Here is a 27,836-nt window from a genome sequence, read left to right as displayed (position 1 = left end):
AGGCCTATGCAAATTTGTCATGTACACTTTTACCAAAATTCTCCTTAAATCCCAGGTGAATATGTGGGCTGACATTGTAGTACAAGATATTTTTGGTCCTTTATTATTGATGGAAATTTTAATAGAGACATTTACCAATAAATGTTAATTAATAGAATTATCCCTGCCATCATGAATTTATGATTAAATCGAGATTCTATTTAGTTCCAACAAGATTATGCCTTCATTATGCACTAGGCGTTTGAAATGTTACGAACCATAAGTTTCGAGAACTATGGATAGGTCAGAGGGGTAGAGTTAAATTGCCTTGTAGATTACATTACCTGTCATCTTTGGGCAACCTTAAGTTTACCACACCAAGCCCTCTAACCTAAACGACTTAACACAAAGTGAGGCGGCTGGGATGTCTGCTGAGATGCTACGAAATGTTGTGAATGCCTATTACAACCGCCCTGCTCAATGTGAAACTGCCGAGGGAAAACAATTTGAGCATCTATTGAAAGCTATAAGATTGCCTCATCTGAAACTACTGAACGTGTTATTATTTTGTAGAATGCAAAACATTTACAATGTATTCCTAGACCGTTTCCGAATTTGTTGCAGTCATTCACAATCCAGAAGGATACATTTTTTGTATGTTGTTAGATTTTTTGGGTTTTTATTATATTATCTGACAAAAGGAATGAAAACCAAGCTTTATTCAACAAGTACAAGTTTGTAACTTTAAACCGCTGACATTTTGTCTAGGGAGTACCTTTTGAGGTTGGTTTGCGCCATTGTGTTTTCATAATAGAGACATACGCTCTCATTTAAGATTTTCTTCTGACTCTTTGTGGACCACCCCTAAAATGATGTAAAAAATTCAAATTTGCTTAAGAAAGTATATTTTTACTTTTATTAGTACGTGTGTAGTACCATTTTGTTGCTTTATCTGCAATGTTTCAACTAATAAATGCCATTCCCGACTTTTGGTACATTCTGTATACTTCTTGGACCACCCTAGAACTCTGGAACCCTAGTGGTCGGATGGTCAAAGGAGGCCTTTAAATAAATGGCATGGTCTCCATCGTATAGTTGTTAACACCTACCATTATGCGTGGCATTGTTGCCATGTATGCAGTTATTTTAAGATTGTACATTGTACTTATTGTAAATTTATTTATTTCCAAAATTAAGTAGAAATTCATTCATTCGATTCAAATTCATTTACTCATTCATCTTTGTTGAAAGAAAGTTAGAAAAACCTATCCTTTATAAATTATGGCAAACTAAATGAATAGTTTAGACATGTGTAAATTAATCTAAATTAAACTGACAGTTTGCACAGAAAGGCACTTTATTTACATTTTCAAACTATACCAAGTAACGTTTTAATGCAAGAGGACCTACTTACCAAATTCTATTAAGTGGCCACCACTACATCTTCGAACTACTTTTTGTTTCATTATCTTGGTTTTTGCCTCTTCCTGCAGATCTCCGACTGGCGGTTCCCCTACAAGAGGTCCTACCACCCCGTGTGTCTACACGACTCTCGAGAGCTGACTACTACCATCCTCCGCAACTGTGACCCGGACGTGGAGCCCGGCACTGAGCGCTACCAGTTCCTGCAGGCTCTGTCCTGCCGCTGTCTGGTCTGCAAGAGTAGCGAGGCTAGCTGCGAGGGCCTCAGGTACCGCGGCATCCACGGCGGCTAGACACCCCCTCCTTCTCTGTGTCAATATCGGTTTCTTGAGTTGATTACGTGGTGTCTCCTATCTCCTTCAGCTTTTGAAACAATTGATTAATAACCTTTTTACATTATATTTTAGTTTTTAACTGAAAAATTTAATTAGTAAATGATTAAAAAAAATATCGTATTAAAGATTGTTATAAGTTTCGATCAGTTTTCTTAAATCTAAGCAAAATTTACCAAATATTATTATTTTGTATTTAATTGCAGCCTTTATTTCGTTCATGATAATATTCGTGTGAAATTTTTTGCTTACTGCTCACATGAACATTGTTATAAGTTTCTATTATGAGAATTGAAACTTCAAAGACCCACAAGAACAGGTTTATTAATTAACCTCTGAGTTGTATCCATTTTTAGAAATTTCTTAATTTCATGCAACTTTCGCAAATTACTTTAGTGATTTTTGAATTTTCTCTATTTGCTAATATATTATCTCAGAAAGTAAAAGACAAATCGGATAATATTGTTTAATCAAAGTAGAATCTTTAAATGTACATTATTTAACTCAATAAAGAAGCAACCAATATAAGTGTTAGGTCATCAGGTAATCCAGGCGCATTCTGTACCAACATCTTGTCCCAGAAATACAAAAAATTAATTTGATCTTTAAATTGGTTTGTCTCTTTTATGGAATAAATGTTTTGACATTTAAAATATATTGGTATTATTAGGTAATAAACCATTACTGTTATAATTATGTCATTTACTATTGAGGGACTTATACGTAATCAAGTGGTGATAAATTTCAATTCGGCATCATTTTATAATTTGGTAGATTAGTCACAAAACTGTTATATCGACAAAAAGTTCAAGTAATATAATGTGATAATATGTTGAGTCCCTCTAAGAGCACCAACCATAGAAAATGTGATCGTCTAATGGCGGTGTGTCGGTGTCGGCTAATATTGACAAGCTGTAACAATGTATGCGGTAGCGTCCCTTTCATGGTAATAAGGTTGTAACACGTCCGGGCATATGTAGAGTGACAGTATAGTATCGCTGCATTTAATACATTGGAGAAGTGTGCTTAAAGCATCATTCATAAATATAATATAGTCTTGTTTCTATTCAGTAACTTGATTTGAGTTCTTTAAACAGAACATAGCTATGGTAGGAAGGGCTGGTCCATGTCTCTAAATTCGCATTAATTTAAGTTGATATAATAGTAGCATGGTATGGTAGCTATGTCCTCATTATAATTTTTCTTATTAAACTTCTACTATACCTCCCAAATTAAATTTCTTTTCATTTTTCTAAACAATAAGTGGTATAGAACTCTCGTATTTGTTCTAAATTTCGTGTTTGGTTATTTATTAATCCGAAATAGTTTAATTGTACTTTTCGTTTATTTATAATGTTGTTATTTGTAATTATAATAAATTTTATAGCATTAAACTTTATAACTATAGCATGAATTTAAAGTTATACTATTATAAATCGTAACCTAAAATACTGATATTTTAAATGTAGCGCTTATTGTTTCTACAATCTATTTGGTTCAATAAGTAATGTGTAATCCAAAAAATTAGTTAATAAAGTAATATAAAAGAGCTGAAACTTTTAAAACTGATATAAGTTAAAAAAACCAATACTCTACCCATGGAGACTTCTTCAAGCAAATAGTTAGGTTCAAATTTAAAAGTTACAATATCATATTGTGTTCTATATATATATATATATATATATATATATATATATATATATATATATATATATATATATATATATTGGTGGTTAGTACACACACGCAACTTCTAATACAATATATATTGACGTATGATGGGTAGTACCATTCCTTTAATATAGAAAACAGGCTTAATATAATACATAAGCAATGTTGAGTACATACAGGTAGGCCACCTTCAATGTCAAGAATAGACTGACGTCATACGGGTTTGTTTTATAACTTCTTGAAGGTTTTTGTTTAAATGCTCCGTAAAAACTTACGGATACCTATGCAAATTATTTTAAGAAATAAGACATTCTTAGTAGTTAAGTAACATGAACTAAAAACTCACTAGTCTTTACAGCCAATGTAGAGGACTACAAGAAACCGATAGAGATTCCCACTTGTTTCATTATATGTAATATTTTATTTTATTTTCTGTACATATTAATGTAAGCATTAATATATAAGTTCTTCTGTTTTGATTAACCTATATATTTTCCATGTCAAATATATAAATGAACATTTGACGAGAAAATTTTAATTTACCTGTTGCTTATTAAAATTTTGTCCCTTTCTAAGTATGCATGAATATTAAATTCCCTTAATCATTATTTTGATTATAAAGATATTTTTCATATGAGGGAGGCTTATTAAATTATTTGTATCAACTAATAAAGAAGCCTATTTTTTAATTCGCTCAGTTATGATTTAATAAGTTATATCTCTTGATTGATGAATTATTGTTTTTTTATTTCATAAATATAGTTGATATTTACCCAAAATAGGCTATATATTTTACATTTTTAATGTAAAGAATGATTCAAACTGCCTAAAAGATGAATTAACATATAGATGATGAAAATAAGACTTGTTTTCATAATTTAAGTTATTACAATTAAAACAAATAATTGCAAACCACTGTGCAGTTCTGGCAGTACGTGCATGTAATGTTAATGTAGTTGCACAACTAACAAGATACACGAATTCTAGGATTTTTTAATCTATAAATTCATATATGTGATAGTTTTTACACAATATATAGCCCATTTTATACAACAACCCATGAAGTAAACAAACTTTGATTAAAACAAATTAATACAATTATATTTCAGCCATTTCAACAATGAGCACTCATATGTATTTCTATATGCGCAGGAACTGGAAGCTGGTGTCTGACCAGGCATGAGTACAGACAGCATAGAACAGAACACAGCATAGCACAGCACACAGCATGGTAGCGAGCATGAAGCATATCACAGCATGACACCACATATACGTACCCTTCAGAAGTCCGACACGTTTTGTAGACAAGCACTATAAATAAAGTATCCATCACCACCACCACCACTGTAACACTTCCTATCACACTCGTAGTCAGTAGTCAGTAGACAGTAGATTAGTCAGTAGATCCCTAGTCAGTTATTTTGGCAACTGTAGATTTCGTGTACCTCAGTAGATGCACACCTCAGTAAATTTCTCGATGCCGGACAATGAAAGTAGATCAAACAATAGACAGTAGTTGAATTGTTACATCCTCCTTCAGTTTGTGTTTTGCTGTAGAAATCACCACTGCTTTGCCATATAGTAGTCAGTAGTAACACTACAATACACCACTAAAACTACAATGAGAACACGTCGAATGCACCTAGATGTGGCATGAAAGAACAACCCAAAGCACTCAGATACTCCAGAGCAGCTGTGCGTTGCTGTGTGTTTATGAGTGAAAGGTGTATATTTAAAAATATCTGCGTTCCGAGATAGTGCAGTAAAATCTTACACAACTAAAATTGCAAATAATTCTTTAACTAGTGATTTCTAAAACCGCTTCTCTTTGCTTTCACCTTATTTTAATTTGTGATGAAACTAAAATTAATGTACAGTTATCATAATTGGGACCTTGCAGAAAATTGCTATGAAGAATGGGCCTGCTGTTTTTACATTTAAAATCACGTTTATGTTTTATGGGAAAAATCAGATTCTGCTTATGAAACAAACAATATTAGCATTTCGTATACACAATACCTTAAAATGCTTCATTAATTAAAAAGTCATTATACATTTTTGAACATATATCAGTTACCTGACGTTACACTTTATTAGAATTGGTAGTTGGTCAAAGTATAAACTCTGGTCTATCAAGTATCTAGGAAAAAGCATACAGGAATTATTAGTGTAAGTTAACATTTCTTATTAGTTAAAAACATTGAAAACACTGTACAACTAAACGCAAATAATGGTAAATGTTATAATTTTCAGCATCCCTATTCAGATGAACGCATTTGAATAAAAATGTGCAATCGTAGTATTTCCCATAAACTTTACTTACTTAGCGAAACATTTACTTCGTGTTCAATTTGTGACGTTTCAAACCCTTGTTTTTAACTGTGCGCGATAACAGATAGTAAAAACAAAAAAACAATTCATTTACAAAATAAATATACCTTTCATACAGCACAGATGATTGTATTTAATGGATACACTGCGTGCAACATTATATTTATATAGCACATTATTATTTTTTTACATTTATTACTTTTTTATAAAACATTTAATAAGGATACAATAAAAAATTCAATCAACGTAAAATTTTTTTAACTGAATGCAATGGGAAATATTTATTTTATATAAAGGGCTGATTCTAAAATAAAGGTCAAAATTTTCAAATGCCTGTACACATTAAAATAAAACAGAATGATCTTTATAAATTAATTTCTAAAATAGTTACTTTATGTTTTGTAACTTATAGTTTTTTTAATTAAGCGCAAAAGCCATAAAGCTGATGTTTTTTCCCATATTATTAACACAAATTCAGTGGTCTAAATTATGAAGAAAAATTAAATCACTCTATACAGTATCGAATGGCGACCTATTATAGGGAACCTTATTAAACTTTATAGACATATTAAAAACTTTAGTTACATTTAATAGGCTTCCATTTGAAACTTTATTGAAAAATTTAATTGCTTGTTTTTTAGTGATGTATCACTCTACAGCATATGTTCAATAGTTCAACTTTATAGTTTGAACAGTTACTTAAAGAAAAACTGTAAAATCACAAACAGTCAGATAGGTAACAAACTAAGCATAATGTGACATTTCTTTATAGGAATAACTTTCATTGTTTTAATGTGTTTTACCACCACTTCCGAAGTTCGACCGCCTGTTTTAATATCGCCCTATTGTATGGGTCAGTATTAAAAAAAAAATAATTCTCACTAACTTAAATGCTTGGCTATTATCGCTATTCACAGCAGTATGCTCTGTTCCACACAGAAATATTTGAATACATTAAATGTATCTTTGATCATTTACTTTGCTACAAAAGCAGTGGGTAACGGTTTGTGGTACTGAGAGACCCAATGATGTACAGTCCGAATATATTATAGTTTCAAGGATTGTACGTATCCAATGTACAGTTACAATTGGACTATGGATAGTGAATATGATTTGATGGTTTGACCTCAAATACAATGCTGTCCGATATATTCTTTTTCTTAACACATTTTTAAGTCAGTGGCATTCGTTTCAAAATGCAATTTCATAGTCTTTAGATCCTTTTTATTTTCACTATATGTGATAGCGATATGACTCTCTGAGAATATGTGGACTTATTTTATTCTTTAAGGTTGACACTATTTTCCTCATTTTTGACAAACTCATCAACAGCCAGTCCTACACGAAGCAGCTGTCGATAAGCAAGTGGATCGTTAACGTTTTATCGCGATGTAATGTTTCATCAATTTACTTTAATAAACTCTTTTAGAAAAAATAAAAGTTTTTGAATGATGATGTTGTTTTCTTGCTCTTCCTATCCTTGACAGAAGCGGCAGTACGTCAAGGTTATGTCTGACATTCCTGCGAGAGGACCAGGTGCGCTACGTTGCGTATGCGGAGTACATCGCTCCATTACCAGCCTAAGTGTGTTTTTATATTCTCTTGATATTGGTTATATTCTCAATGTATTGCGGTACTTCTATAATGGTTTATATACGGTATGAGAGAGTATTATCCCTATAGCACCAAGTTTTGGCCCAGTGACCAACGTACACTATTAGTAGTCAACAACTACATGAACCGCGGAAAGGATTATGTATTAAATAGGACAAACTAATTATGAAGGACCAAAATGTTCTCCTGCATTTCACTTTGATATGAGTTGTATCTTTATCATATAAGCTACTTTTCAGGCATATATTTGGAATCAAAATTTTATTCTCAACCAGTTTTCGAAACGTAGTATTCTCTGTATGAAACGTAACAATGGAAAAGTTTGGTAAGCCTTTAAATTATCCATTGTCAAAAAATAAATTTATACAATACATTTGATATTGTTAGGACAACTATGTGTGTAGAATAAGGTTACTTTGATTCTTCACAAAGATATTTAATACGAAAAATTTATTTAATAAGTAAAATAACATTATGAAAAATCAGATGGATGAATATTTTTCAATTCAGGTGTGATTTCAATGCAAGCTTATTGATCAGAGTTATGGAGTAAAGAATATTTATAACGAGAGTGAGTAAGTAAATCTTAACTCGAAGATACCTTACTTTTTCCATTAGTAATAACTATCGTTTAAGTATACTGAAGATTCCAAATCAGAAAGATTTAATTTGTCCCTGATTGGTCTTGTATCCAACACCAATCGGAATGCGTGCAGATGACAAATGGAATGGAATGGAAAAGAACGATACATCCAATGGAGAAATCATAGATTACCTTACTTTTTCCATTAGTAATAAATATCGTTTAAGTATACTGAAGATTCCAAATCAGAAAGATTTAATTTGTCCCTGATTGGTCTTGTATCCAACACTAATCGGAATTCGTGCAGATGACAAATGGAATGGAATGGAAAAGAACGATACATCCAGTAGAGTAATCATACATAACCAGTTTTTCTTGAGTCATATCTATAGATAAAGAATATATGAGTAATATTATTTAAGGTCACTTAAACAAACTGAGTGAGATTTTGCAAGAATGTAAAATGATAAAAATATTAATTGAAATATCTAGAAAGATTTGTTTCTTATTATTCAATTATGTTCATGACTTGTGAACCACAGATGAAAGAAAGATCTACTGGAGGTTCTCATATAAGGGTTATTAGATAAGTGAAAGCCGAAGCACACCCCCCCCTATTGACGAAACAGCTCAAATTTAATTGGCAGTGTTTCGCTAACACTAAATTACAGCATATTTATAGATGTGATACAGTTTTAAAATTTCATGCCTTTGTAGAAAAGTATATCTGCATGATAATCATTTTAGAAACTCTAGTTGCTAAATATTCACTATAATAAATTATATTTAGTTATAATTTATTATAATAAATTGTATATATACATAATTTACTATAATAAGTTGTAATTATATTTTTATATAATAAATTACCAACATTATTAAAATCAATTAGTCTTCTGTAAAAATGTTTATGTTTATTTAAGTAAGCGATTTTTGTCAGTGAGAATATTGTGGGAGAGATGTGATTAAACAATTTGTATCCTGCGTTTTTCTAATGAACTACGAAGTTCGGTTACAAATATGGTTGGAAATGAGACACGTGAATCGGTCGCAAGAGCCAAGCCGCGGCGCAACCTATCCAAATTGGTACTAAATTGGTACTAGAAAGTAGCCTGTCAAGTCTTATACAATGAACTATTTGTTTTACTTATATTTGTCAATGAAAGTAAATATAAAGTCTCTATATTTATATTTGGAAACTATAGTCGCGTTATTAGACAACAAAATTTTGCGAAAACACATATACATTCACTTACACTGGCACTGTCACACTAGCTGGGAGGAGATTGAACTCTTAATAACTTACTTTATAATTGGCATGGACAAGAATTGTACCATAAAGAAATCACATAATTTTGAAAGGAAATAAGTCAGTGTAATTTAAATGTTTTTCCACTTAAATTTAATAATGTTGAAGTTACTAAAACATTAGTATATTATTGTATAAGATCAGATCATGACTCCAAGAATTCAGAATCATCCTCTGTACGAAACGTTTTTTATACCAGTATGTAGGTTTATGCAATATAACGCAGGTTGTAATATAACATACGTAATATGTTACGGACGTAAACTAAACTTAATAATAAATTCATACATGCAATCGGTATAATGTTTCAAGATGACGGCCATTCCCATTAATACATCTGTTACACCGAGACATTTTTGATATTTTTTAAACTTAAACAAATGGTAGCCATTCAAATAAAAAAAAACAGCCATTGCTATGTTATTGGAGACTGTATAGCTAAACGAAAATGGGGTCAGTATTAAGAGGTCATTTACAACAAAGTTTGTTCTTACAAGTATCGCGTAAGGTTTCAAGATAGCGGCCGTACAAAGTTTAAGAAGTATATAATAACAGCGTGAACATATTACTGTCATAGATTATAACAGATTCAATATGTATTTGGCACGAAAATATTACTTAAATAAGCCTTCGGTAAGTTTAATACTCAGTCTCATAACACAAAAGTTCAAAATGTTGATTACTCGCATTTGTGAAAAGTATTTTTAATTATTATACAACATATATACAAAATGAAAAGTAATTTAGTAATTTAGAAATTTAAAATTATTTTAATCAGACTCATTCAACCTTTTTTAAAGGTTTCAAGAAGAAGCATTTTTTCGAAATGAGTTATATCATAGTTACTAAACATTGCAGGAAAAAAGATTCTTACAATCATCTAGCCCTTTACTTAACCTTTACTTACTTTAATTAATGGTGTTATCAGAATTTTTTTAGTTTCTGTTAGGGTTGCAGTTGTTGCCATACAAAGTTTTGAAAATACGATAACACAGAGACGTTGTATTGTATTGTGTATTGTTTATAAATATTATAACCCATAACTAAGATACACCACAGTCTAAGGTTTATAAACACCAGATATTTTTATAACTATTTAAATATTAAAATTATGCAGATAGTCAAGTTTATAAATTGGGAATAGTATTATTATAGACATGCCAGGCGGGGTTGCCTATAATCATTGTTTTATAAATCAAAATTCAAAGGGTGGCAGATGTTGTCATACAGAGTTTTGAAAATACGATAGCATAGAGACGTTTTGTGTATATTTTTATAAATTTAATTTGTAAATTTTATAACCAAAACTCATGTTTATCATGTTTATAAACACCGGATATGTTTATAACTATTAAATATTATAATTATGAAGATATTCAAGTTTATAAATTGGTAATAGTATTATATTGACATGCCAGGCAGGGCCATCTTATTGTTATCGTTATCATTGTTTTATAAATCAAAATTCAAAGCTGATAATGGGTCTTTAGTTTGATATATTTTCGATGACAGTTACAAATAACATCTACCTTTGTTGAAATTTGTGTCATACAGGTGATAAAATGTTATACTAAGGAATTACATTTCCTTACGTACATAATTAACAACAACTATATGTATCGTATTACAAACCTGGATGTAAAACTGATGTCTCTATAGTTGACATACACTATCAGAGATAACTCTAGGCACAATATTGTATCTCTAATGTTTTACAGAAATAGCTTACATTACGACCTCGGTTGGTCCACTCCATATTTAACCTGATTATCGACCAGGCAGAGAATGAACGGTTATTGCCTCTCGATTTGTGGCTCGTTGCTAGAACATTGTTCTTATGTATGCTATATTTGTCCTAATAACTTCCTTTAGATTTACTGTCAAAATATGACTTTTTATTGCCTTCAGTACTGTTTCCAAAATAACTAAGATTTTTGAAAGGAATAACATTATATAAGCATTCCCTGTGCGTTAGTTAACCACTAAGATTAATACAAGGGGCGAGATAAACCTAAGCCTTCCTGATCTTTATGATTAATAATAGTTTAACTACTTTAAACTCTGTACATTCAAGTACTATCGGACTATTAATATTTGATGACTTTTAAATCAACATCAGTTTGAAATGATTATGGTGTTTAAGTCCATAAATCATGATCTGATTATTATGTTTGGCTATACGTGATTGATACATTTTAATAGTCTATTAAGCAAAGATATATTCATAGGCGACTGATTTTTTTCGTCATTTATAACGAATTTCGCACCAAATAAACAAATAGATATAAATAAGTAGACAGCAATGTACGTAAATCAACCTTGACATTTTCTAAAACTCGATTGATTGAAATATAAGAGTACGTGTGTAAGAAATACTAACTGAAATGTATCCTACAAGACGACATGCTCGTTTGTTTAATGCTTAACCTTCATAAAAGCCATGGAGTGGTAAGACTCGCTCAAGTGATCAAAGCTTATCGATCACAAGGCGGCTGTGGCCTAGTCGATTGTGACTCTTTTGCTAACGCATCAAGACAAGGACCACTGTACACTTTCTATCGAGTAGTTAGATTTCCCTGACGTTTTATATAAATATTTAAAGTCTAGATCTCTCTTTGTTCCCGAAAAAACACAGTTACATACAGTTGCGGTATTTTAAGTTCAGCTAGCTACATTACGCAGAAGAAATACCCATCATAGAACGCTTTTGTATATATGTGTAAATAAATATTTATTTGAAACTCTTTCTCAGGATATTCGTTCTCAAGATATTCTGCGGATATTTATTGTCTTTAAAGTTCAGCCACATTCCGTAAAGGGTCATGCCCTATCATTGAATGCTTTGGATCTATGTAGAAATATAGTTTCATTGAAAAACCCATTATCAGAATATTAGTTCTCAGAAAATTTTTGTTCTCGAGTTATCCTCCAACAGGTACGGTCTTTAATATTTGGCAATAATCCGTAGAGTGGCATGACATTATGGCTTTTGTTTCTATTTAAAAATAACGTTTTATTAAATACGTGTACTCAAAAGATTGGTTCTCGAAATATCATGCGCACAGTTATCGTCTTTTAACTTCATCCCCAATATATAGAGGGACATGCCTCACCATTGGACGCTTTTGTATCTATGTAGGAATTGAGCTTTAATGAACATTTCAAGTCTATAGTTTAATTCATGCTTCCATGCTATAAAGTTTCGAAAGTTTACAATAAAGCCTCGTAAATTTTTGAAATTTTTGTCACAACCTTTGAGGTACGACCATTTTACAATTTTAAAGCCAACAGAGCGAGAAATTTAGTTGCAGAATCATGTCTTTGCTGAAGCACCACTGGGAATACTAGAGTCTCGGATATGAACAACATACTCTCAGTAAAGCTTACACAAAGTGTCACTCCATAACGACGTTAAGTTGCAAAACTTACACCGATGTTCATATCAACAAGAGTGGTTTGGCGTTACATACTTTAACAACCCCACAGAGGGAGTAAACCACAAACATGGTGCCTCGTATAAAACTTTTCAAAATTTTCAAAGTGTACTTACGTTACCTTACCACCACGTGACAAAAATGACTAATTTACATCCTACACATTTTGTAACATGTTGTACCTATTTTTGTTGTTCCTCATAACTGCAAGGTATGAAACACTCAAATTAAGTTGCCATTTTATCGCATAGGTAAGTATGAAAATTGTTCATGCTACAGTGGAATGAATCTACTAAAACCAAGAGTAGACTAAACCAAGACATTATTTGTAACAATAATCATTATATATCAATAAACCCCCATAAATGTGTTGGTTATAGTTTTATTGCACTAACACAGGTGCACCAGAAGATAAACTATTTCATAGTGTCGGTCAGACAGTATGATAGGCAAGTCTTCTTACATTACAATACTAATCTTAGGAATGTTTAGAGGTTCGCTTTTGTTCCAATAGAAATCTAAACGGAAATGGAAGTGTCTTACAAAGTGATTAGAGATTTCATTGTTCTTTGGAAATATCACCCATCCTAGAAAAGTGACAAAGATAGTGTTTCCTTGAATATTTTGGTGTGTAATGAAAATACATATTGAATGTTTAAGAAGTTTATTTTTAAACACCTAATTTTAAAAACAAGCAATCGCACAAAAAGCTGTTTTTTAAGTTCATGACATGTAATTATATTCTCCCTGCGCAGTCCATGCCGATGTGACTACATTTGGGTAGAGAAATAGCCTCAGAGTAATACCAACGGAAAAAGCCCCAAATAAATGTATTTACTTCAATGGTTAAGTATGGTTAAAATTTGGGACTGATGTTAGACGTAACAATGGACCTTAAATTAAATCACTAGAATATAATTTAGTGAAAAATAAAAAATACATCCGGAAAACCATATATCATAGTTATTTTCGAAAATATCCATGATATTTACTATTTTGTAATTAGTTTATATTAATAAGTTTAAATTTTTGTAACTGAAAATAAGTTATTACTCTAGTGCACTTATTTCATAATAGAATAGTTAAAAGGTTCGATTTTGCATTTTAATGTCATGGAGACAAAACTTTAAATCAATTTGGTAAGAAAAAGTGAAGTTGTGAAATAGTACAAGATGACGCCATTGTTTCAATCTTGCGGTTTCCGGCGGGGATAATTTCCGGTGGTTGTCTTCTCAGATCGATGGTTAACTTCGACTTCGGCTTCGATTGTCTTGGTTCAAAGTTTCGTAAATTAGTTGGCCACAATTTCGACGGTATCGTTTTATTAATACTACTGACAAAGTCAATTAAAATAACAACAATACACGTCCTCAAACCCGTTTTAGATTTTCACCGACAATAATTTTTCATTTGAACTATAGCTTCATGATGCATGCAAACTTTATATATTTCATTTTAAATATCCTATAATTTTAATAATATTATGGATGAGAAAGTGCCTTTGTTTGTATTGAAATTTTACTGGAAAATTCTTAGCGTCCCAGGGATGAATATACACCTATTCTTATTTAGAAATTCCTTCCGGGTTACACCCCACTTGACTCTAAATCAATTAAAAATTCCATTTAGATCTCTAAAATTTCGAAATATTAGATAAAAACCCTGTTAAATATAATAAACTGTTCTGTGTAATCATTGTATTTTGGAGCACGACCATGTATTCATTAATCTAACCACTATTTACCATTTGTTACGTTTATAGAGTGAAAACAAAAGTAAAATATCTTTTTATTTCAACATCGTGGCAACAAGGCAAACAAATCAATTTATTCTGGAATTGACATAATGAACTAAATTGTGAACGTGTACATGTAACGTTTTGAATTTGGTTTCCTTAGACACTGTGGGACGCCATGTTTACAGTATCTGATCAAAGTAAAACGGAGGGACTGGGCATTACCATGATTCAACAAACCATTCGCTCCGAGACTACAATTCTAGGAACCATGCGAGCGCAATGAGTCTCTGATTATAGTACAAGTGGAATCACAAAGCAGTACACTAAACACTAATTTTTACGACAGAAATCGTCGTGAGGATAGTGCATTTATTTCTCTTTGATGAAGTGTACAATACCGCTAAGGTTTACAAATACTGATATAATTTCTAGACTGTACCGAGAAAATGTTATGATATAGTGAAAGTAGATTTTATGATGCATGAACACGTACTTTACTCTATCATGTATCTATCACCTTTACATATGGTTGGCAACTGGCATAGCACATTATAAGTGGGGCTTTATTACATTTAATCTGTTCTATAAACGCGATGGTGGTGGAAATGCCTATGCATGCAGGTGAGTAGTCCATGGTGTATGATTTATAGCAGTTCATCTATCGCTGCTGCTGAAAGCTATTGTCCACATCACAATTGCTGTTGATGATAGCTTATCATTTATCGTTGTAATATCTACGCTCTTCACATTAATACCAAAAAGGTATGCGGGACCAGTAAGAAAAACAGGACTAGGAATAATAAAACATGTTATGAAATGTAGTATTTTTAAATTAACACTGATATTTGACATTAATTATTGTTTAAAAAATATCAACTTCCTTAAACCAAATAACAATTGCCTTTTAGGACAATCAAACATTTATTATTTTAGAAAATATTGGGTGGGCCATATTTTTAAAAGTTTTAAAAGATCTAAACCTAATCGTATTTTGTGTTAGTAAAAAATACATTTAAAGTATAAAAAGAGCTACTAAGGTATTAATATACCTTTGATAACTTCTATATACCTACAATCCAAATATGTTCAATCCTTACAATTTTTTTCAAAACAATGGCCACTTTTGATAATCTTATTTGATATGGAGGATACTTTTAGTAAACAAACTTGCAACATTCTTAGAATACCTAAGTACCTTTGAAGATTTAGGACAAACAGAGTCTTCTATGCGATGCACTATTATAGAAAATTTAAAAAAATGTAAATCTTTTACAATATGTTGGTCGTAGTTCTGTACGTTTTTGGAACTGGCGTCGAAAAAATGTTGATTTGAAAACGTATTTTATTTCCATACTAATTTTGTATGTAGGTATTACCAAGACATAACATTCCAAGTAACCCTTTAAACTCCTCCACTAACGAATGTTGATTTGAAAACGTATTTTATTTCCATACTAATTTTGTATGTAGGTATTACCAAGACATAACATTCCAAGTAACCCTTTAAACTCCTCCACTAACGAATGTTGATTTGAAAACGTATTTTATTTCCATACTAATTTTGTATGTAGGTATTACCAAGACATAACATTCCAAGTAACCCTTTAAACTCCTCCACTAACAAATGTTGATTTGAAAACGTATTTTATTTCCATACTAATTTTGTATGTAGGTATTACCAAGACATAACATTCCAAGTAACCCTTTAAACTCCTCCACTAACAAATGTTGATTTGAACACGTATTTTGTTTCCATACTAATTTTGTATGTAGGTATTACCAAGACATAACATTCCAAGTAACCCTTTAAACTCCTCCACTAACAAATGTTGATTTGAAAACGTATTTTATTTCCATACTAATTTTGTATGTAGGTATTACCAAAACATAAAATTCCAAGTAACCCTTTTAACTCCTCCACTAACAAATGTTGATTATTCTAATGACACTAAATAATTAAATAAAACCGACAATGAGGCTGAAACATTATAAACCCTCCATTTCTACCATCCTATTCTGATACATCCCACGTAAATCAAGAGGTTACTGTCGAACCAGTTATATCCAAAACGTGTGGTGTAACCAACGAAAATATCTCTCCCGGAAGCGGTTAGTTAACAGCTAGTCAGATGTGTATTGGATAAATTGAGCCCTTTTGCAACATCATCACGTTATTATATTGCATTCCAGTAGATGTAATATTTCAGGGATACATAACTATTACTGTATTAGTATGTTGAATTCGATTTGCCTCCATGAAATCCAGTTTGAGTAATTATATTGCTGGCAGTTATTTTGAATTAGCTATCTACTACTATAATATAATATAGTGAAAAACTACTGATGTTGATTAAGATATGATTTTTGTACTACTGCATGGTTATAATTTAAGTGGTTTACACTAGTACATGTTTGGTGCAATAATACGTAATATTATTGTGAAAATATTAATTTAACATTTTAAACTTAAAAGATATTAATTTCTGGCAATTACAAAGTTAAGCTTAGCAGTCTTTCCTGACAGTACGGTAATCCATATTTTGTTAAAAGAAAGCAATAAACTACTGATAAGGATTGTCTTACAAAACAAAAAGCTGGTTATTAAAAATGAAATAAACTAATATATTAAAAAGAAATGGTGGTTATTGGTTTATTATTTCATATAATGCTGTTAACCAATACATTTTGAGGCTCTAAAATAATACTTTTACTGTCCTTAAAATAGGTGATAGTAAACCTGTTTACAATTTATATTAAACACTATTGATTAATCCATCCAAGTGACTATGGTCAATATTTCATATGATATTGAATATGGCTAGTAGTTTTTGACCTATCGTGATGTTTAATTGCTACTTCAAAGTACATTATACAGAAAGAAGTTTTATCACCTTACATTACAAGATATTAATAATTTAATGCTGTTAGATTTATGAAAATCCAGGCATAAAAGCACTGTGCTTAATTCCATTAACAGTAATGTGTTATTCAATACATGGTTTAATGCCAAAACAGTGAGTTTGTGATATATTACTATAATCTTTACATTGTACATTATGATATAATGCATTATCAGGTGGAATGAATATAACGTACCATTAATTTAGTTAAACATAATCCAATATCCGAGTGATAGGTTCACTAAAGTTTATCCAGTAATATCATATTATTATTGGATAAGTTTTAGCTAAATATTTATAAGTCAGAAAAATTTAATTTCCGTTTGTCTGTCTGTATATATGTATATCTGTAAAAATTTCGAAAACGAATTAACCTATAGACAAACTACCTTACCACACGAAACATAATTTTATAGTAATTTCATTAGTAGAAATGCATTTTTTAATTACTTTTATAAAATATCTATAAATTTAATGAACAAAAGTGTAAATGTATCATGTAGAATATCAAGATATGTCGAGAAAGAGTTCATAAGTAGACTTTAAATTTTAAATTAAACCTTATTTCTACAAAACTGTGTTCTATGATGCGTTATTATTGTATTGAACTCTTTTTTGACGAATTGTCTGTCCGTGTATCTGTGCACAGGACATATCGAGAGGAAAATTAACTGTAGATTAGAAATTTTACATCTACCCTCAACTATCCTTTAAAAACGTACTCCGGTGTGGCATACTCCGACCTTTATAATATAATATAGGCATTCTAATGTTTCCAATGTCAGACCAAGCGAAAAGTGAAATGGAGCTAAACTCAGCATTCATAATATAATATGGCTAGTTTTACTAATTCAAAACACTATTCCATGCATAATTATAATAAAAGCACTGAGCTTGAAAGTTGAACCCATTTACTGTTGGCGAGAGAAAAGAAGAGACCTGGCCCGTGCCGGCGCACAGCTGTGTACTAGTGTGTTGCCGCCCGGTAATTTCAGGCGCTTCGCCCCACAGCCAACCCTGCGAATTGTTTATCCTAGCAATGGAACAGTGAAACAATAATGGAATTACGAAACAGGGCGCGGCAACATACTAGTAGTAACGCCTGCAAATTTCAGATAGGCCAGAATCCAGGTCTCTTCTTTTCTCTCGCCATCAGTACAGTAATTCAATACTATTAAACAGCGAACATGTGGTACATTATTGCAATCTTTAAAGTCAAATTTAACGTAATGTATTTTTATCAGGCGAGGCTAATGTAGAGTAAACATTACACAATAAAACATACGGCACTTTTGTAGGCTTCAGATATCAATAATGTTCGTGAAACAACAACGCTCGGATATTTACTACTGAAATAAAATATTTTTAAACCGAAATTAAATGGTACATTTATAACGAGAAAATGTACTACTTAACATTCGCTATTACTATAAGTACTATACAAGAGTGTAACTGCCTAAACTAACTAATTAAAATCATATGCAGCTAATACCTGTATAATAATGTTTTAATACTGTATTAATGATTTTATCATTTTAATTGAACGTCTACAACTGTTGAAATTCACAATTATTTTCCAAAGCTATCTGCTTTTTAACTAAACAGTACTCTTGAAACGTTGACTGCATAGTCATCAGGCGGTTTTTACATTTAATAAAACGAAATTCATTATTGAAAACTTAGAATAAATAGTACAAGTACTTTTAAATTTAAAGTACTTTTTTATAATTTATTATTAAAAATTTACTCTTTTGATTAAACTATTAAAACTGTGCCATATTTGAAAATATTTCTTAAAATGAATCTTTATAATAAAATATTTATTTCAGTGTTTAATATATCTTCATATTTTTTCATCTATAGTTCTATAGGATTAAATTTCGAAAATGTGTTTTTTTATATGTTTAAGTAGCATTAATATAAGTTTTAATTATATTGTCTATAATTCATAAAATAAGGTAATGATTACATTTTTTGTAGGAAAATCAAAAAAGCATGTTTATAACATAAACTAACCTGCACCATCAGACTTTACTTATAAAAAACATTTAAAATGGTATTCATAAAGTTCAGTGTAAGACAAAATAATTACTTGCAATGAACTTATGCAAACGTCTTCAAAATGAAGTTTACGTACATTATTTTTAGTTAGGCCTAAAAACTTATGTAGAAAATTTTCTTTGTGATTCATTGGCCTTATTTAGGATATATTTTATGTTTACAAATGTATTAATTAGTTGGTCCAACACCGTAACTATATAATTTTAAGTTAAATATTAACAATTTAGTCCTGACAGATTATATCCGTCATAAATATCCAAAGTAGATGTAATTTTCCATAAATTCAAACGTGTTAAAACAGCATCTGAATTAAAAATCTTATAGCCCTTAACGAGCAAAATATATTTGCTTCATTTTACTTGTGTGATTTGTTTACATTTAATATCTTGGAATTCGGTGCATACAGAAAACTATAATGCCTACAGCCATTTGGTTTGCTTGTTTCAATTACTATTCACAGAATAGCAGTAACAATTGCCATTACAAAGTACAAAATAACAAAGTGGTTACCACTTTGTTAGTAAACAAATATAAAAGTTTTCCGTTCTACACCGCGTTTAGGCATTCCTTCACATTTAACTTCTATAATATTTCCACCTCGCCGTGGAGTTCCATCTTCAGTCATCAGATGTTAAATTGAAACTAGGCAGTTTAAGTTATAGGCATAATAAGCTTCGTCTGTATAGACAATAAGGGGGACGCGCTATTAAATAAAAATATTAGGTCTTCTGCAAGTCATAAGAATGATTCGAACAGGCAATGAAAAGATTTAAATCTTTTAAAAAATATATATATAACTTTAGTTTGGTATATCGTTTATTTAATACATTTTTGTCCAAAAATATAAAGCTACTATAACAACTTTCAGCTACCGGCCTCATCGTTTGCTCAGATAGTTAGAGCGTGAAAACAAAAGGTTTTGTATTCCCATTTCTACTGAATTATAAAAGTTAAGTTTTTTCAATTACAAAATACATGTGTATTACATATTTACCTCAAATGAAATGAAATACTGAAATATTACATCTTAGGATTACACGGCAAATATTATGACTAATATTTAGGATTTTCTGGTTCAAACCGCGACGAAACATTGAGAGTTTCTACAACCTAAAATGCTATATGTCCTAACATCAAGTTCACCACAGATCTTAAAAACTGTAAGAAAATAAAGAGACAAAACTTACAAATTTACCTTAGATTTATACAAAAAATTTCTAAGTTTATCGGTAAATTTGGCCTAAACCCCTTTTAACTACACATATTACAGCTGAGCAGTTATTGTACAGTCTTTCAAGGCAATCAATGTTGTTCTTGGAAGTACCCAATAAAGACTGTACAAAAGCATCGTAATACAAACTACTACTTGGTATATAAGTTATACTTATGTATAATTAACTTAACCTTAGTTAGTACCTGAATATTAAATCCCAGATTTCTAAATGTACATGGTAAGAAAAATCAAAGTTAAAAAAAGTGTTAAAAGGTTTATTTATATTGTGTTATACATATTCATTAAACACTTTTTGAGGCTACATCTCTAACATAAGTTATACTGTTATTTTTGAACAACAAAAGTAAATATTGCAGCAAACTGACAAGTATTGAATATGTAATAAGATCTATAAAAAAGCACTTAACAGCTTACATTAAAATGAGGATAACTACAATTAATGATTTCAAAATTAAATTAAAAAAATTATTCGTATTTTTTTAACAAAACAAATTTTTTATTGAATTAAAAATTCTTATACGGCTGTAAAAGTAAATTGTTATTCCTTATTATTTGAACAATAATCATTTTTAATACTAGTTTAATTTCCAGGAATATGATGTAATGACCATAATGTTTTAATAAATTCTGTAGATTATCTTTACCTGAGTGTTTTATTTTATAGACGTTGAGTTGACACGAACAGATCAGCACACAATCCTACATTCATCTGAGCACCAGCAGAACGTATAATTAATGCTCCTGGATAAATAGACGAGAGAGGAAATTAGCTGAGCTCGCCAGTAATGAAGTTATTATTTCAGCTTGAAATAGTTACGTAATTTGGTAGCATTGACGTTTATCTCGTTTCATCCAACAAGGTACAGCACTTAGGCTGTGTGTTCTGTGGTATTTACTTTGCTTTATACAGACGTAATAAATAATATTGAAGAGCATGAGATTATAATGTTGTCACAATAATTATGTATAACTTTTGAATTTAAAACCAGTAAAAGGATTACACCACAATAAGTAGATATTATCCAACTGTAAGAGTTTAGGAGTGATTAAATGAATTTACAAAAGTTTACAAAAGGTAAAATTATAATCAGTTGCTCAAAACTATAAATTTAATAAGATATTATTTAATCAATATTTCCTATTGTTAATGAAGCATAGTAACAGGTTGTGTTTTTTCCTTTAGGACTACGTAATTCAACTGTAACTATGCGTAGAACTGAAAACACGTAAAGGTGTCGTAATAATAAAACAAGAATACTTTGAAAATCGTACGTTAAAAGACTAATATAATTTAGATTTGATGGATGCACAATGGCAGAAACCGGTAAATAAATAACTAGGTTGATACATATTTAGTAAATTTTTTAATATTGTACTCAATAAATTTTAAAATGTTGAACGAAATTACAATAAAAAGAATTAAGTTCAAAATATATTTATACGCTTGCAAAATAAAAGTGGCTTGTGCTTTAATTTATGTTCCATGTCACTTCGATATTATTGAGGATTGCATGAATTGAAAACGTTTATTTTAATCATACAGGACTTTGTGTTGTAAAACGCTAAAATTACTCAATTTATTACTCAAAAGTTCTTAACGATTTCGCCAATCTGAGAATTTGGGGGTTAAAGGACTATAATTGATTATGTTAGTATTGAAGATGATTCGATGTTCGGATTGTATTGGGACATTTTATCCCATGATTTGAAAAATAGATAAAAATTTAGAGGTTAAAAGATTGTATAGAACAAAATATCGTTTACATCAGCCTTGATGAAAATTGAGAGATTTCCATTTAATATAGAGCCAATATCGGATTTTGGTATCAGCCCATTCGATGTTGAATATTCAACCAACTAGGGAATTGGATGGCTATGTCTTATATAATGTAACATCTTACAACCCAAACATACCTTTCGTGTCATGCATGTATTAAAAACTATTGACTGAGTAACCATGCAACGATATTTTGTTGTATTTATACACAATTATATTTAAAATAATTTCATATGTCTCAATTTAAAACATTGACGTTGTTTTATGGTGCCAGCCAGCGTCTTCTGATTATACATATTGCAACTTTCTAAAAATGGTAGGTACTCGTGGGTTGTTGCTGATATATTGTGTTCGAAGAGTGGGTTTAAATAATTTGTTTAGGCTTAAATTTATTTTTAGAGAACATTCTGTTTTTGTGTAGAGATGTTTTTATTTATCAATGTCATGAAAAATGCAAATTATTTAATACAATTAAAATAAGACTATACATATAAATAACTGTAAGTAAATAACAGGTTTTATAAAATCCTTTACACGCAGCGTCAGAAATGTTTGTGACTTAATAAAAAACACAAACTATGAAAATAATCTTGTAACTACATTAAATGATTTGGGCTGAAGATTACTAGAAACACGGATAACCCATCCAATACTAAGGTTCAGTGGTATTTCTTTATCCAATAAATCGTGATGTAATTGGAATGATTATATAAGCTCCTCCATCAGGACGTTTGTTAAAAAATATATGTTACACAACTTGTAAATTAGGTATTGAAATAAAGAATTAATTAAATTTTAGCTCACAAATAAGATATTTAAAATAGTATTATAAAACTACCAATATTTAATTCCATTTTTATGTACTTTCAAGTAGTCTTCTTAGATTGCTAAGTTACTAATAAATGTAGTTATACCAACGGGCTGATCAATCAGGTCCATCACTTCTCTATCAATGGATCATTAAAATTGAAGACCTAGCCTGTATAAAAGGTTGAAGAAGTAATTTAGGACTTAAAATTATAAATATCTAACTAATACAAAAACCAGTGTCAAATATTACGAAATCTACATAAAGTTAGTTTCCTGGTTGGAGGTTTAATATATGAATACTGCTAATGACTATAATTTTTTTAATTTTTAAAATTTCTTTTTTTTTCACTCAAATAACTTGGAAGAGCCGTTGGTCATCAAGCGGTACAGTTCGTATGGGTCTGGGACATATAGGAAGTCCTGTCTGTGACTTTCTTATTTGTTCTTTTTCGTGAGCTCATTAAAAAAATGTATTGATAAAACAACCGAATTTTAAAATGTTACGATTAGTTGGTTAAATGAAATTTGTATTTATAGATTAAATTACACTGTTTATGATACCTGCAATATTTGTCGAAACTACCAAATAATATTAATGTGATATAGTTTTGAAACAAGGTTTAATCTGAGATTAAGTTAATAGCACATTGAGTAAACGCGATATTGTTGCAGCAAGGATTGAAATATTAAAACAGTTCCTGTAATACCTACCCGATCCACCCCTATTGTTCGGAGAAATTAATACGCATGATTCTGAAATGAACATATTATTACTACATATTTTTATTAAATAAATATTATTAAATATTTAATCGTTACTATTTTCAACTTACCTTGGGAGATAACTGTATTTTAATTTTCATTGTTTATACTAATGTAGTTAAACGCTTTGACGTCTTTGTAGCTATAATATTTGTACTGGAAGCTTACAAAGGGAATATATGTCTAGTGAGCTGTAACTGATAACATTGTCAGTTGTGTCAATGACCCCGGGATATATCTCAATCTTGTCATATGACACTTCTGTCTAATGTGTATTAACGGTGGTACTTGTACTGGAAGCGTACAAAGGGAATAGATGTCCAGTGAGCTGTAACTAATAACATTGTCAGTCGTGTCAATGATCCCAGTACTTGTACTGGAAGTTTGCAAAGGGAATAGACATCCAGTGAGCTGTAACTGATAACATTGTCAGTTGTGTCAATGACCCCGGGATATACCTTAGTCTTGTCATATGACACTTCTGTCTAATGTGTATTAATGGTGGTACTTGTACTGGAAGCTTACAAAGGGAATAGACATCCAGTGAGCTGTAACTGATAACATTGTCAGTTGTGTCAATGACCCCGGGATATACCTCAGTCTTGTCATATGACACTTCTGTCTAATGTGTATTAATGGTGGTACTTGTACTGGAAGCTTACAAAGGGAATAGATATCCAGTGAGCTGTAACTGATAACATTGTCAGTTGTGTCAATGACCCCGGGATATACCTCAATCTTGTCATATGACACTTCTGTCTAATGTGTGTTGACGGTGGTACTTGGTAGATCTTGTACTGCTGTTCAAAGTTATTGAAAGGGCTTATTTAATAATAATCTAAAATGCAGCTTCATTGATTTCTAATTGTTTTAACAATTAGTTCCTAAAATTGGCATATGGAATAGGACAAACAAGGATTTTGGTTATTCATGGCCAAAATTATAACAAATATTTTGAACTGAAAAACACAAGGAAATATGTTTTAGTTTTGGTAATTTAAAGACCATTTCAGTCTAAATTCTTCAACTGAACCATCTTTATTATGTTGCGTGGTGGTATTTTATGCTACCTAAAAATTACCAACTATACCAGAACATATCATAAAACCCCAGTACCGGGTTTGGCAAGCTCATACTAAGCTTCATTAAGAACCAATAATATGTTCCAAGTATTAATTCTTTGGACAGTATTATAAATAAAACGCACAGTAAGATGGACAGTTTGTAATCAAAATTATGTTCCTAACGTTGAGAAATATTTAAATCTGTTTGTTTATAATTAAAAAATCCAATATAGTTATTAATAGAAAACGTGTTGTAAATGGAATTAGTTTTGAAGTACTCTTATTTAATTTTAATAAGTATTTAGACAAGTAAAAACTTCTATGAATTAAACCTTTAAAACTTTAAATAAATATCACTGAAAAAGTTGAGTTGAGTAATAAAAATAAAAGTTTGGTTTTATATGCGTAATTTGGTATTTTTTAGAAACAATGTTGAATAGTTTTCAATTGATTTGCGTTATAACTCATTTGTATTTTTAAAGGGTAAACACACTTATAACACAAAAATGGACCTACCTCATGAGAAATTAGGCCATATGTTTTGCTAAAATAACTTATTCATCTCAAAAGTTGCCCACCAATTGATAGAGAAACGTACTTGGAAGTCTAAAACTTATATGCGTTATAATCCATTTGTATCTTTAAAAACTGTTTTAACTCACTCATGACATGAAAATGGAGGTAAATCATAAGAAATTAGTCAATTGTTTGCATAAGATAACTTAATTATCTCAAAATTTATCCATTAATCGTTAGAGAACTTGAAAATCTAAAATGAGTTATATTTTTGGAGTTGTTAAACATTTTTAAACTCCAATTGAAATGAACAATCTCCACCTGCTACAACTTTTGGACAAATTATATATTGTTTCGATGGTACAAAAACTGATATGCAACAAGTTTATATATTGAAGTGAGTAAAATTATCGGCGAATTTCATAACCACGTCTTTACAGTGGATTTGCTGCGGACTCGATAAACCAATACAGACATTGTGAGCCTTTCCGTTCACGTCCTGGAGATTTTCATTTACTGTTTTATGACATGATAGAGAACACAGGTCACGTACTATAGACTTCAAGTCTACTTTACGGTCAAAGTACAAACATATGAAAGGAACTAAGCACAGACAGCTATCTATCTATCCTAGAAATTATTTTACGGGTTGTTTATGTGTGTGAATATATATTAAATTAAGAAACAAAAGAAACATAGTAATCTTTACAAATATTCTTTATTCAACGAAACCTATTAGCTATAAACAAGGCAGTTAACCTAAAGTAACTATAAATGATAATGAAATAAAAGATTAAGAATACCAATGTTATTCTCTGTGAATAAATTTCACTACCAGTCTCTCATGTAAAAATATTTAAAATGTATGCATATTTTTTATTTGAGGATTTATTCTTATTTTGGATGTTTTGCACTAATTTGCATGGCATTGTTTGGATTTATCTCGTCAATTAAATATGTCTGCACTTCTTCTTTTGAATATAACTTTTCACCTTTTCTCTCAGAGTCAAATACTTTAATGTTCTATTTTATATAGTTATGGTATGTTTGTAAAAGATCCTCCGGAATTAAAATTGATACTAAAGTTACAAATATAAATTTCACTGATGAGTATTTAATAAATATCATATTAAAAGTAAATTCAATGCAGTATCATTTAGTGAACATAATCATAATCAACAAGGACTTATACACCTCCTTCTCTACCACGTCATTACATTAAGTGTACAAATCGTGCAATTCCATACTAAATAATTTCATCTGAACAAATTGAAATTAAGACTAAATAATAATACGTAAATCACGGTTAGTTACAAAATATTAAAATTCTGTCTGATGCTACTAATATGTGTGTCATTAAAATTATGGGTTTCTGCATTCTATATTTTTGGTTAAATTTAACTATCTGTTAGGGTCAAAATACTAAATCTATTTTATAGAGCTATGAAAATTTACACACACATTTATTAGGTTAATACAAACTATATGATAAAAGAAAACTAGTGTTTTAATCTAACTGATATAATATTAAAAAAAAAAAAAAAACAATCTCAGTGATAATGAAGAAGAATAGAGACATATATTTCCTTGATGTACTTTACATAAGCTTTTACGGATTCTCAAATATTTAAATTCTTTTGAATTTTCTATATTCAACTTTAACGACAAAACATTTTCTCCGTCTTTGTAGTCTAATTACTTATTTACACTTATAGTTTTGTTTAGAGTCGAACCAGCTTTGTTCATTGATGCAGAAACTCTGACCCGAGAAAGCTGCATTCACATGATGAGATGTGAGACCTTTCCTGTAAAACTGTAACGAACCTGAAGTCGCATCACGATTGGATGAGAACTGTACGAAAAGGGCTGGAATGCGTATTTGATGTAAGATGTTATTTTGTGCACATCCGAGATACCGCTCATCACGACTTCCATCTCAATAAAAACTCTACGTAAATGGTTTACGTCCTTTACGAGATCAGCAGTGTTTTATCTCGATCTCACTAGTTGACTTTATTAATCCATTGATTGCGTTGTTCTTATTTCTGTTGTGTTCTAGGAGTTGAGTTTTATTTGCCACTTACCCTTAAACCACAGTAATCATCATCGTCTTCTTTTTTGCTCGTGCTGGTTTTGATAAGACTTCATTCAGTATCAGTCTAGACACATAAGAGTCATATAAGAGTTTTACGAAACTGTAAATTCCTCCATTTCGTACACTATAGTAATCTTTAGTAATAAAGTAGTACTAGATGTTCGAAATATATGTAATATATTTACATATATTTTTTCTTTAATA

At 30.5% G+C, this 27,836-nt stretch overlaps 1 protein-coding gene across 1 annotated transcript in view; it reads left to right on the top strand.

Annotated features, from left to right (window-relative positions):
* The window catches only part of LOC124357028 (thyrostimulin beta-5 subunit-like), a 49,086-nt gene extending 43,144 nt beyond the window's left edge, over positions 1 to 5,942 (top strand). The window contains exons 3-4 of the mRNA XM_046808398.1: positions 1,473 to 1,669; positions 4,557 to 5,942. Coding sequence (XP_046664354.1) covers positions 1,473 to 1,669; positions 4,557 to 4,587 — 228 coding nt within the window. The 3' untranslated portion in view covers positions 4,588 to 5,942. The remainder of the gene's footprint in view (positions 1 to 1,472; positions 1,670 to 4,556) is intronic.
* The last annotated feature ends 21,894 nt before the right edge of the window (positions 5,943 to 27,836 follow it).

Source organism: Homalodisca vitripennis, chromosome 3 (assembly GCF_021130785.1).
Source record: "Homalodisca vitripennis isolate AUS2020 chromosome 3, UT_GWSS_2.1, whole genome shotgun sequence".
Classification (NCBI taxonomy): Eukaryota; Metazoa; Arthropoda; class Insecta; order Hemiptera; family Cicadellidae; genus Homalodisca; species Homalodisca vitripennis.
Note: the sequence above shows the minus strand (reverse complement) of the source record. Positions and strands in the feature narration are given on the sequence as shown.